At 39.0% G+C, this 13,635-nt stretch overlaps 1 protein-coding gene across 1 annotated transcript; it reads right to left on the bottom strand.

Annotated features, from left to right (window-relative positions):
- Window positions 1-12,023: 12,023 nt before the first annotated feature.
- LOC134673554 (uncharacterized) lies at window positions 12,024-13,235 on the bottom strand. Its single transcript, XM_063531552.1, has one exon. It carries the CDS (start codon window positions 13,233-13,235, stop codon window positions 12,048-12,050), a length of 1,188 nt encoding a protein of 395 aa, XP_063387622.1. The 3' UTR covers window positions 12,024-12,047.
- Between the last annotated feature and the right edge of the window lie 400 nt (window positions 13,236-13,635).

The raw sequence follows: 13,635 nt of genomic DNA, 5'->3' as shown, positions 1-13,635 counted from the left end.
TAAGGAAACAAAAATAAGGAAATGGCAGAATAATATATGCTATTAAAGATTTTGGCATCCTTTTGGGAGAGCTATGTGAGAGGGCGTTGTCGTGGCTTCCGACCTCTGTGGCGACATGACTTAGACCGACTGACTGACTGAGTGATATACATATTTGGAACTACGGACATTTAAATTCGACATGACGATCACACAGGACGAAATACCGTCAGTTCACGACAGACAGCCGAATTAAGGGTAACATTCCATTTCTAACCGCAGCTGCATTACTGTCAATTTTACTATGGAAATTGACAATGACAGCGACGCGTTCAGTACCGGTAGTGCAGCTGCGGTTAGAAATGGAATGTTACCATAAGGCAGACGACGACGACAGACCGCACAGGCGTAAGGTGACAGTCCATTTCCAACGACAGCTGCACTACTGTTGCGATGTTACTGTCATTCATTGTCTTGTCATTCATTTTACTATAGAATTTGAAAATAACATCGACGTGTCGGAGTAGTAGTGCAGCTGTGGTCAGATATGGAATGTTACCTTTAAGGTGACGTTCCGTTTCGAACGACAGCTGCACTGCCTTGGCGACTAGTTGGTGTTACTGTCAATTTGCATAGTAAAATGAATGACAATCTCAATTGACAGTAAGTTCGCTCAAATAGAACGTCACCTTTAAGAGCCCTTCAACGTGCACACTAGCGCCACAGCTAAATAATCGTGGTTATTTAAATTTAACGAAAGATATTGAAAAAAGGTTCAGCTCCTCGCTAGAGGAGCTGAACCGGATGCTGGACGGCCTAGCTGCAGCCTCGCGACGCATCGGTCTTGGCATGAATTTGGATAAAACCAAAGTCATGATCAATGGCCACATTGATCCAATACCGATAGTCGTAAATGGTCACCTTCTTGAAATCGTTTCCGAATACACTTACCTCGGGCAGATTCTGCAGTTAGGTAAAAACAATTTCGAGAAGGAGGCCAAGAGGAGGATCCAGCTGGGCTGGGCAGCGTTTGGGAAACTGCGCCGAGTCTTCTCGTCATCCATACCGCAATGTTTGAAAACAAAAGTTTTCAATCAGTGCGTCCTACCCGTCATGACCTACGGAGCCGAGACATGGACACTCACGGTAGGGTTGGTCCACCAGTTCAAAGTCGCTCAGCGAGCTATGGAGAGAGCTATGCTCGGAGTTTCTCTGAAGGATAGGATTCGTAACGAATACATCCGACAGAGAACCAAAGTTATCGACATAGCTCTAAGAATTAGCAAGCTGAAGTGGCAGTGGGCTGGCCATATCGCACGAAGAACCGACAACCGCTGGGGTAAACGTGTTCTTGAGTGAAGACCGCGACTTGGCAAACGTAGTGTAGGACGCCCTCCAACCAGGTGGGATGACGATCTGCGAAAGACTGCAGGCAGATGCTGGATGCGGCAAGCTGAGGACAGGGCGCTATGGCGCTCTTTAGGGGAGGGCTATGTCCAGCAGTGGACTACTATAGCCTGATGATGATGATGATGATGATGATTGAAAAAAGGGGGCCCCTACGTACTGTATTGTGTATTTAAGTACCTTTTGAACCTTTGTTCTCCGTACGTCTGTCTAAAACGGATTGTGCCTATGTAGCTCTCAAGTCTAAATCGCACATGACATAAAACGTCAAGTTCCTAATTATCAACATGCCATTATAGCTTTTGTACTAAAGGGTATTAAGACTAAATGGCTGTTAAGCTACATCGCATTACGACTAACAACGCATTAGGACAACTGCGGTATTATTACTATGCCACTTAAAGATTTAGGTAAGTGCTCGAAACAGGCAGTCCACTATATAGACAAACAGCAGAAATGACCTATAGCCCCTGAAAATTGAAGTTTAGGCAAAACGCGAGTATGTCACTTAGAGAATTAGGCACGAGCTCTAAACAGCCGGTCCACTATACAGACAAACAGCGAAACGGCCAGTAAGCTAGATAGTCTTTATGCCCCTAAAGATTGAAGTTTAGGCATAACGCGACATAGGCACTATCCGTTTTAGGCAGACGGAGAACAAAGGCTTTTGAAATACATCAAAATAGTTTTTGTGTTGCTGGTTTCGTCGATCTAGGAACTCAAAACAAAAACGGCCGTTTTAACTTTGTACGCATAGATTGACGAATCCAGCAACTAGTCTGATGTATTCAAAAGGTACTTAAATAAACAATACAGTACGTAGCGGCCCCCCTTTTTCAATATCTTTCGTTAAATTTAAATAATCACGATTATTTAGCTGTGGCGCTAGTGTGCACGTTGAAGGGCTCTTAAGGTGACAGTCCATTTCCAACGACAGCAGCACTACGATTCATTTTACTATGGAAATAGACAATAACACTGACGCATTTAGTACTAGTGGTGCAGCTGCGGTCAAAAATGGAATGTTATCCTTAATATCACTAGAATCACTACTAAATTTTAATTATTATTATTTCTCTTCTGTTCTTCAAGTTTACTGTGGAAAATTGTAAATCTGTTCTCCCTTTCAAGCATGATAAGCAAAATATAATTGTAAGTATTATTTATTAAATTTGTAAGTTCACACGCTATATACTTTACACAGTTTCTGCCTGTGGAAACTTGTAATTGGCTTACTGTTTCTATGTTATGTATTACCTAACTTGTTACTCAAGGTGTAAGTTTTCCTAATAAATAAAATAAAATAAAAATAAATTACATTATACGTTTCTGAACGATCCTAGCACCATAAATTAAAATCACTCGGCGCAGTGCGTCGGGCTTTGTGGAGATAGCACCAATTAGTTTCCACGTCCCGCGTAGCCATTCCACGGAACGGGACGCCATTTTCAGTGTCGAATGGAATCGCCGATCGCTTATAGCCGAGACACGCGGGAACGATGCGATTGATAAATCAGAAAGTTTCTTTTATTTTAGTATTCATTTTAATTTGTTTGTAGTTTTAGTTTATTTTATATTCAATCTGTTACACATAACACACACACACATAGTTTCTTTGAAATAAATGTATTTAATCAAATTTAGATTTAGACTTAAAAAAAGCTGCACGAGTTTTTCGAACTACTTGTTGTACGTTTTGCCGAATAAGTTTGACATCCTTTACTATAATCTGTATCTTTAGGTATTTAAATAAACAAATAATTTGTAAATTTTCGGGTAGTTACAACATTTGTTGGTTAACCAACCAAATATAAAACCACCTGGATCTGTCACTGAACGACCTGACTTTAGCTTACAGTATTTGATCGTGTAATGTTTTTATCTACCCTCAACAGACTTAAAGAGCCATTTGAGGGTAGATTTTGTTTACTTTTATTTAAATACCTAAAGATACAGAGTATAGTCTATCGATACAAAACCCTAACCTAACGATATTCGATATTTAAGTCGATGATATTCGTTGTCACACTCTCACAGTCTACATATATATGCGGTCAGAGAGACAGGGCTCGCGCGCACCCGAGCTGCATACATCGCTATCTTGTTAGTAGCTCGGTACACGTCAAAGGGCGTCGGACCACTGTTACTTTTTACTTAGACTGGTATAAATAAAATGTATGCTTAATGTCGTAGCATGTAAAGCGTCCCAATCGTGGCTTCGCCTGAATTCCGGCGATCATTAGAGGCAGCCGCGTCGATGCAATTGTCTCACGTGCGCTCCGAGCGATGATATCATTGTCGCTGGTTACCTACGTTTAGAATTAGAGCGTTTTCACATTGTCCGATCCAATATCATCATCATCATCTGAGGCATTACAGCCGCAGGTGGGCCTTAGCCTGGTCAAGTAAATCTCTCCATTCCGATCTATTTGTGGCCTTCCTTCTCCAACTTTTCACTCCTAAGGTCCTGATGTCCTGGTATACGCCTTCCAACTTCCAACTTGCCTCTACCTCTGCGGTCCTCCGGTCGGCCTTCTAGAAGGCGCTTGGGTATCCAATGGGCTGCCCATCGCAGGCGTACGATCCAATATCGGATAGAAGTAAAATGTACAACATATTGTTTCTTCCATGAATCTGCATGATAAGAAAAAGCGTTAACCAGAAAAAGGCGAACTTCATGACACAGGGCACTCTCTAACGTTGTATTTCCCATAACGCCCACCCGACATCCGATATTGGATTGGCATTTGTCAATCTAGACCGTAATTTTGGATGCGTCTTTTTTAGTATATTTTATGTTATTCTAGAAACTAGAAACAGAACTCTGAAATCGCACTTCGGCTCCTCCATTTCACCTCCTTTGGGACGAATTTCAAGAATAGAAAGTATATTCTTAGGTGCAACCAGGAATCTTGGTGCGAAAACTCCTGATTCGTTCAGTTTTTGTGTGATCGTGAATTATTAGTTCGTGTGAAAAATGTATTTCCGTTCGTTTTCCTGAAAATTATTTATTGTCTTAATCTCACACGGATGAAAGCTTATATATAATATAAGGTAAACGTACTGGTGCTCGACGCGGTCCCAGTACTTACTTACATGTCATCTTGAAACTTAAGTTATTGTCAATAGAGGTGACAGCAAGGTGTCATCTATTGGGTATTATGATGTCGAGCACTAGCACCTTAATATAAGCATGTAATTCAGCCTATGTACGTCCGTCTCATGCGCGAGGGCTCGGGCTATAGTCCTCACGCTGACCCAATGCGGGTTGAGGATTAGGACTACACATACAGTACATCTTTGAATTTCTTCTCGGATGTATGCAGGTTCCTCAGGATGTTTTTCTTCACCGAAATACTAGTGGTGAATTTCAAATGATATTCCGTACTTAAGTTCCGAAAATCTCATAAGTACGACCCAGGATTTGAACCTGCGACCTCCGGATTAAAAGTCGCACGTCAGATCCACTCGGCCACCACCGCTTAGGTATAATGCTTTTAAAGCTTATAATTATGTATGGAGAACAATATTCATTTATCAAAAAGCGGCCGTCAAAAAACCCTAAATAGGTGGCGCCACATTACCCAGAATATTTGATTTAAAAAGTTCAAATCATGGACAGCGCACTTCACTCCGTCAAGGTTACGTTCTCAGCTACTCTAGCGTTACTCTGTAGAGATTTGGAACTGTTATTTAGCTGACAGACTTCTGCAAATATTCTCTCATAAAAGAGTTTTCCTCTTACTATCCTTACTTTTAATGTAAAATATTAATTGTTAGACAACCTTAATTTTCCGTCTGACGTATTTCCTGCTGTCAATTAGTTGTAGGAACCTACGGAGCTACCTGCTTACACGGAGTACTATATTGGTACGAGAAACGAGAACACCCTTAGCTAGAATAGCTGACGAGTGTGTTCGGTAAATGGAGCTACCTGCTTAAGGATGACTCACGTTAGACCGGCCGACCGGGCCGGAGCATCCGGCGCTTACTTTTCTATGACAGATGACAGGTGATCACGTGATGCTTTCCATGGAAAACAAAGCTCTGAAAGCTCCGGCCCGGACACGGCACGGTCTAACGTGAGTCATCCTTTACACGGAGTCCTATATTGGTACGAGAACACCCTTAGCTAGAATAGTTGAGGAGTGGGTTCTGTAAATACCTCGGATGGTTTAACTCGCTATATGAATTCGCCTCACGGCCTGAGGCTATCTTTAAGATACGTCAAAAATTTGCTAAAGGTACGGATAGGGATCGGATATGACACTGACATATCCGATTCATGTCACATCTTTAGCAAATTTTTACGTATCTTAAAGTTAGCCATTTGATTATGCAAATCATGAATACTTAATTGATTTCAACTTAATTGGTCTAGTAGTTTCCGAGAATATAGGCTGTGAGAGACGGACAGACAGACAGACATGAAGCACGAGTGATCCTAATATAAGGATTCCGTTTTTTTATTTTTGAGACACGGCACCCTAAAAATAGTTACCTACCTACTTACAATCCTGTTACTTTCCTACAGGCAACAACGCATACATTCTTCATACTTTCTCCGTAAACGCTAAGTTCGTCCTAAGAATGTTTACCCACATAATATCTAATATGCAAAATAGTTAACACTACTCGTGAGCGCATAATACGCTATTACGTTGATGTAATAAAAGTTGACACGACACTAATTTAATTCTACCGCGCGCAATCTCCCTTAAGAGGAAAGTTCGCGATCGCTTCTCCATACAAACGTAGTCCCGATTTTCCTCTCTAAGGTATTAATGTTATAGAAATAGAAAAGAAACACGCAAAATAGACATAATTGTTTTCGATTTCCGGAAAAAAGTAAAACTGTAACTAACATTAAACAAAATAAATAAAGATTAAAGGACATTTTTACGCAAATTAACTAAGCCCCGCGGTACTCAGACAACGATATACCTACCTATATAATATAATGAATACTTAAATACATAGAAAACAACCATGACTCAGGAATCAGGAACAAATATCTGTGACGTCACACAAATAAATGTTCTAAAAAATATTACCTAATATACGGTAACACAATTTAATATGGTATGCTGAGTATAGCTAAGCCCCTTACTAAGTACGCGCTTCCAAAAAAAAACTGCCGTTGGATTTTTGCTCCTATCTTTTGTACCTAATGATTAAAAAAGTCAAACGGAAGGGCATAACAATGGTTAATAGACTTACATCAAACTGTGTTAAAATAATTCTGAAAAATGGGGTCTTTCCTCTTTATTCATAAAACTTTACGGGACCGATTTAGTTAAATTATGTTTAATCTCTTTCTAACAAATACATTAGTCAGTTGGACAGATAGAAACAAACGATTCATAACTAATTCAAGAGGTAACGCGTTTATAAATAACGCCATAAGTTTGTATGGTGCAGCGGTCGTCCACTTTCCTCTAAAGTGTTCGTAACACCAAGTCTTATTTAAAGTTAAAAAAGCGGCCAAGTGCGAGTCGGACTCGCCCATGAAGGGTTCCGTAACAGCAAGTAACATAATAAAATTGCGGTTTACGGTTTATGACGTATTAAAAAAAAACTACTTACCAAATCTTGTTCAAACCAATTTTCAGTGGAAGTTTGCATGGTAATGTACATCATATATTTTTTTTAGTTTTATCATACTCTTATTTTAGAAGTTACAGGGGGGAAGACACACATTTTACCACTTTGGAAGTGTCTCTCGCGCAAACTATTCAGTTTAGAAGAAAATGATATTTGAAACCTCAATATCATTTTTGAAGACCTATCCATAGATACCCCACACGTATGGGTTTGATGAAAAAAAATTTTTTTTGTTTCAGTTCTATGTATGGGGAACCCTAAAAATTTATTGTTTTTTTTCTATTTTTGTATGAAAATCTTAATGCGGTTCACAGAATACATCTAGTTACCAAGTTTCAACAGTATAGTGCTTATAGTTTCGGAACAAAGTGGCTGTGACATACGGACGGACAGACAGACAGACATGACGAATCTATAAGGGTTCCGTTTTTTGCCATTTGGCTACGGAACCCTAAAAAGGTGAAGTGCTAGGTGATCAAAAGCGGAGAGTAAGAGGGTCGGCCTCTGATCTTTGATACTTGCTGTTTCGAGTCTCCTCTTCCTGTATATTTTTACTGAGCTCACATTAGCTCTGATATTGGATCTTACCATCCGCGAGTTTGAGAGGCCCTTTATTAAATTTGATATGCGGAGGTATGACGGCAGAGGGGGTACTGCGGACATTGGAAATCGTATCGTTATCTCCGTCTCTATCGTACTTGTGTACGTGAAAGTGACACAGATAACGAAATCTCGAGTTTCTTTCGCGGTATGCCCTTAGCATGACGAGTTTCGATACAGGCGGTATTGAGTCGCGGTTTAAATTTAATAACGAGGTAATACTCGAACATACATTAGAATAATAAAGAGGAGACATGTGTAAGGTGCCTTTTTACTTGTTTAGGTGGTCGTGACGGGAAGCGACGTTTTATATCGGAATGCTAGGTAACGAATTTTCAGAAATTAAATTGGTTCCACCTTTTTAGAGTTCCGTAGCCAAAATAACAAAAAAGGAACCCTTATAGTTTCGTCTCGTCCGTCTGTCTGTATAATATGTAAATATTTTTACGCAATTTAATGTATAATTAATTAATAACCACAGTATTGTTCGTTTTGTTTTATATTTCTTTATTTATTTGAATTTTCAGGCTAAGTGATTTATAATATGAATATAAAAGTAAAATATAAAAACACTTACAAAACAATAAAAATATACATAGGTATAAACATAAACACATTATAAAAAACCTAACCTAGGGTGCCGAAGGAAGCGGGGCATATCCCAAGCTTTCGGTGGTTAGGGCCGCAGGTGAGAAACCGACGTACTATACGCGCCAATAACGCGCCGTGTCCAAAATTACCGCCTTCTGCATCTGACCCTTGATCCAACCAAATATGTGTTCTGTTGTTAATTTGTTTTATTATTATGACTTAGGAGCTTTTTAAAAATTGAGCCCTTTGGGTGGGACACTTTTTAACCGACTTCCAAATCCCAAAGGAGGAGGTTATCAATTCGGTTGTATGTTTTTTTTTTTTTTATTATTTTTTTTTTTTTAATTTTTTTTTATTTTTTTTTATTCATTTTAGGGATAACAAACAGCTATACAATACAGTGTTACATTTAGCAGTAGAATTAAAATTAACTTAATGCATAACCAACGACATTATCCACGGATTACAACAAAATTATGCAATGGTTGGCACAAAAAAGGGAAACTGATAATTATTTGATGTACATTGTAGGTACCTACTTATTTAAACAGGTCAAAATTATGTGCTAAGTTAGTGACGTCATGCCTTATAAATATAACAAATATGTAATGAAAAAGTTTGCTTAGATCAGATGCAGATGCAAAGCTTTAACTTAAACTAAATTCAACTAAAACTAAATTAACTAAACCTAAATTTCACTTAGGAGTTTTAAAGGAATCTAAGATAGCATATTTAAACTTAATCTCGGGTAAATGACATATATCTAAGTGGGTAAAGTTTTGGTTATACGTGGTAAGTAGCCTTCGGAGAGGCGCACGCGCGCCGGCGTTGGTGCGGCATGTGGCGACCGCGAACAGTCGGTACGCGCGCGTGTCTCGGCGATTAACAGTTCTGGGCACTATATAACATATTTTATTAACAAGGTGTGCACAGTCAAATTTGTTGTGACACAGTCCGTGAAGGAACATTGCTTGAAGAAAAATTCGTCTATTTTTTAAAGAGACTAATCCATATTTGGATGTTAAGTTACTGTACGTTAATTTGCTGTTTCGGAACAGTTTATAGTTGACATTTTTAAAGAACTTATATTGTATTTTTTCAATAGCTTCAATATATTTATTGTAAAATGGGTCCCAGATGGTGCTTGCATATTCAAGCTTAGGGCGAACTAGACTGTTAAACAAATAAGTATAAGTAGCGGCTATTTTAAAGTCTGTAGCTGCCCTTGTAACAAAGTGTAACATTTTATAACCTTTGGAGACGATCATATCAACATGTTGGTCTAGGTGTAATTTGGAGTCGAGGAGTATTCCGAGGTCTCGCACGTGGTCTACTTGTTGTAGAGGCTCATCACATAGCTTGTATGTATAACTATATTTATTTTTGTTTTTAGTGAAGCTAATTACGCTGCATTTAGAAATACTTAGTTCTAAGTTATTTGTATGACAGTAATCGGTCAGGCGATCCAGGTCATCTTGTAGGAGTTTGCAATCTATTGCATTCGTAATTTTTCGGTATATTTTTAGGTCGTCTGCGTACAATAAGATGTTAGTATTCTTGAAACATGTTTTTATATCATTGATGAAAATATTAAATAGCAGGGGACCTAATATGGAGCCCTGCGGAACTCCAGAAGTAACCTCGACTACGTCCGACCGAAAACCATTCAGCACAACTCTTTGGGTTCTATTTGTAACGTAAGACAGGAACCATCTGAGCAGATTTCCGCGAATGCCATTAAAAGCTATTTTATCGAGGAGCAGCTTATGATCGACCCTGTCAAACGCTTTGCGGAAGTCTGTATATACCGCATCCACCTGAGCAGCTCGATTCATGTGTTCAAATAGGAATTCAGTGAATACCATTAAGTTAGTATTTGTAGATCTCTGTCTTGTGAAGCCGTGCTGCTCAGGTATGATTTGGTTATTCATAAATACGCTTAATGCGCCATGAATAAGTTTTTCGCATACCTTCGCCAGCGCACACAATATTGAGATAGGCCTATAATTTTCTATATCCTGTTTTGATCCTTTTTTAAAGATGGGGATTATATTTGCCGATTTCCATATAGGTGGGAAACTTCCTTCTTGCACGCTTTTTGTAAATATGATATGTACAGGCTTTGCTATGGAGGGAGCTGTTTGTTTTAAGAATATAGAAGGCAAACCATCTGGTCCTGGGCCTTTTGTGGGATCAAGAGTTTTGAGTGAGCGCTCGACTTGTTCAATTGTAAAGTGTATATCAGAAATGACATCACAACTACTAGAATAAAACGAAGGCGGTAACCAAGTATTACTATCAAGTGTGGAAGGTTCATACACGGAGTTGAAGAAGTTAGAGAATAGGTTACAAATTGTATTAGGGTCATTAGAACAATGGTCTTTATAACACATTTCAGATGGAATGCCGATTTTACCTTTTCGATTATTTATGTATGTCCAAAAATATTTTACATTTTTTCGTATACTCTCTTCTACACCTCTCTTATATCTTGTAAAACAGTTAGTACATTCACTTTTAAACCTGTCTCTGTAGAGGGAGAAAATTTGATAATCGGAGATATTGCCATAGATTTTCCATTTTATCCAAGCTTTATTTTTGTTTCTGTAAATGTGTATAAGAGATTTGGAGAACCAAGCTGGGAAATGCGAACATTTAGGTTTGGATTGGGGGACATGAGTTTTTATAATCTGATAAACTTTCTCATAAAAACCATCTAGCGCTCTTTCGGCTGATACATCGTTAAGTATGTCTGCCCAATTTATTTCATCAATTTCTTTATTGATTAGATCGTAATTTGCCTTATAAAAGTTATATTTAATTCTAGGATTGGTCCTCATTGGCGAACACTTTATATCGATTGGTACCACTGCACAGAATGGTGGATGATGTGGATCCAATGGTAAAAGTGGAGTAGCGACAGGACTGACGCAACATTTATTATTAGTTAGGAGTAGGTCTAATATTCTATGATTATGATTTTTAATGTAATTGAATTGAGAGGCTTTGTAGACAGTCATAAAATTACCCAAAGCTAAACATATAGGAGAATACCCCGTAAGTTGAAGGTTTGCTTGATTAGTGGAAGACCAGTCCGCGGTAGGAATATTATAATCGCCGAGCAAGATATAACTCTCTCTATTGGGATCATTCAGAAGGTAGGATAGATCGTGAAAGTGTTGTTCATATATATTTTTTGGCGAAGAGTTGACTATGTAAGTTATACTGATAAGGTGGTGTTTATTTGTGCCAGTGTTGGGAATGGCTATTACAACATTTTCAATACTATGAGACAGATTACTATTTGACATATTATGTAAAATGTTAGTTGGTTTTAGATTACGCAGTACGGCTATCAGTACCCCACCTCCGTCTTCCTTTTGTGATGCTTTTCTATTCCTATCACATCGAAATACTAAATATCTTTGATCAATAAATTCATTATCGTATATTTCTGGTACCAGCCAAGTTTCTGTGAGTGCTATTATATCGTAATTGTTAGATAGTATGTTCATAAATAATGTGTGGAGTTTAGTTCGAATCCCTCGGCAGTTCTGATAATATATACTCAAGTTGTAAAGCACTGTACAGTTAATTTATCTACAAGTATAAATATACATGTATATTTAATACTATTGTTTATAATCTCCGAAAAAGGATTATATGAAAAATGATTCAAGCAAGGAGGAACGTAGTATAATGTTGTCCAGTTGTCAATAAAGATACTTTCAAAATCAAATAAGTGCCCAGAAATCAAAATACTTATTATCCACAAACTACCCAACACGTAACAAATAATCTCGTAGAACGAGATAAGAACAAGTAAAAATAATCTTATGAACAAGTGGCAAGTGCTAAATGATATGTCAACTAGTATTCGAGGTGGGTGCAGCATCACCTTTGATTTTTCTAATGTCATTATCTGTGTGAATTGCAATTGTTGGTGACGTGTCTGTTTTGCGTACGAGAATTGTTGCGTTAGAAATCCACGTGTACTTGTACTTCGCTTGTTTCGCTGCTTCCCGCACTGCCCGAAAAAGCTTCTTTCTGCGAAGTGTTAAGTGCTCATTGACGTATAACGTGTGTTGTGGCCCGGACACGCCCAGCTCCGTGGATGTCAGGCCTCTCTTGGTGCGATAGGCAGCTAGAACGTTATCCCGTAGTACCCGCGAGCTGAGCTTCACAACAATATGCTTCGGTTTGTTGCTCTCCATTGCGGGTCGCACACGACTTATGCTAATTACATCACTACGATTAATGCTACATCTTATCTTCTCACCTAGAGTTACCAACAAATTAACAAGATTCTCGTCTTTTTTCTCTGGGAGATTTTGAATTTCGAGATTGCACTGTCTTGCCTGCTGTTCTAAGGCGTCAATTTTTAGTTCAATTGATGTTTTGAAGCTTTCTGATTGGATGAGGTCTATAGGTTGACTTGTGCGCTCATTTACTGTTTTCTTGAGTTCGTCGTGCTGGTCAGAAATGAAATCGGCGCTCTGTTTATCTTTTTCAAGTTCCTCACGAAGTTGTGAGTTTTCCGCCTTCATCACGGCCAGCTCTGCCTGTCCATCTGCAACTGTACGTTCAAACGCTTGAAGTTTAACAGCCCAGCTTTCACCCCTCTGCTCGATACGTTCCAAACGGGCATCGGAGCTTCTCTGAGCGTTCACTAATTCGTCAAGCCTTTCATGGCAGCGGTCAAGAGACGACGACGATTGTTCCAGCCGGTTCTTTAATTCTTGAATTTCCTTTGTTAAAGATTTTACTTCAGAAACTAGCTCTTTTATATCATTTTGTGACGAATTACTCGAAGTTTCTTTTTTACGCATAGTAATGCTCTGGTCCTCGTTAACGGAACGGATCGGGGTCGTACTGTTATCCCCTCCCTTTTTTTGCGCAGCGCTGCAGTCGGGGCATTTCCAGCCCTTCTTTCGATCTAGCGATAATAAGGCGGGGTTGACACACTGACTACAGAATACTTTTTCACACGGTGAGACAGTGCATCGCATGCAGCTAGCGATGGCGCAGGTCTTAAAACAACCGGAACACTTCATGTTTATCGTCCACAAAATTAATAAAATATATTCTAAGAAGCACACAAAGTCTCTTAGAGGCGAGTACACAGAGGCCGGGCTAGCGCGCAGTCTATAATATAATAATATAATAATCTTTGACACCACCAGCGCGGCGGTCGTACAACAAAACCTTAGAACCCGGGCGCGCGACTTTAGAGCTTATGTCTCGCGCGTAACCGCGGGACTTGCATGCAGACCGACTCACTGTGCGATACGTTGCGCGGCACTACCCGTCCGTAGATATTGTTATTTGTTTATCAAATTGCTCCAGTTCTAAGGTTTTTTAACGTTATTCACTTATCACTCAATAGCACAGAATATTAACGTTATATTAGAGTTAATTTCACATTTTGACAACAGCCGAAAACTATGTTTTGGA

The sequence above is a fragment of the Cydia fagiglandana genome, chromosome 18, assembly GCF_963556715.1.
Source record: "Cydia fagiglandana chromosome 18, ilCydFagi1.1, whole genome shotgun sequence".
Lineage (NCBI taxonomy): Eukaryota > Metazoa > Arthropoda > Insecta > Lepidoptera > Tortricidae > Cydia > Cydia fagiglandana.
Note: the sequence above shows the minus strand (reverse complement) of the source record. Positions and strands in the feature narration are given on the sequence as shown.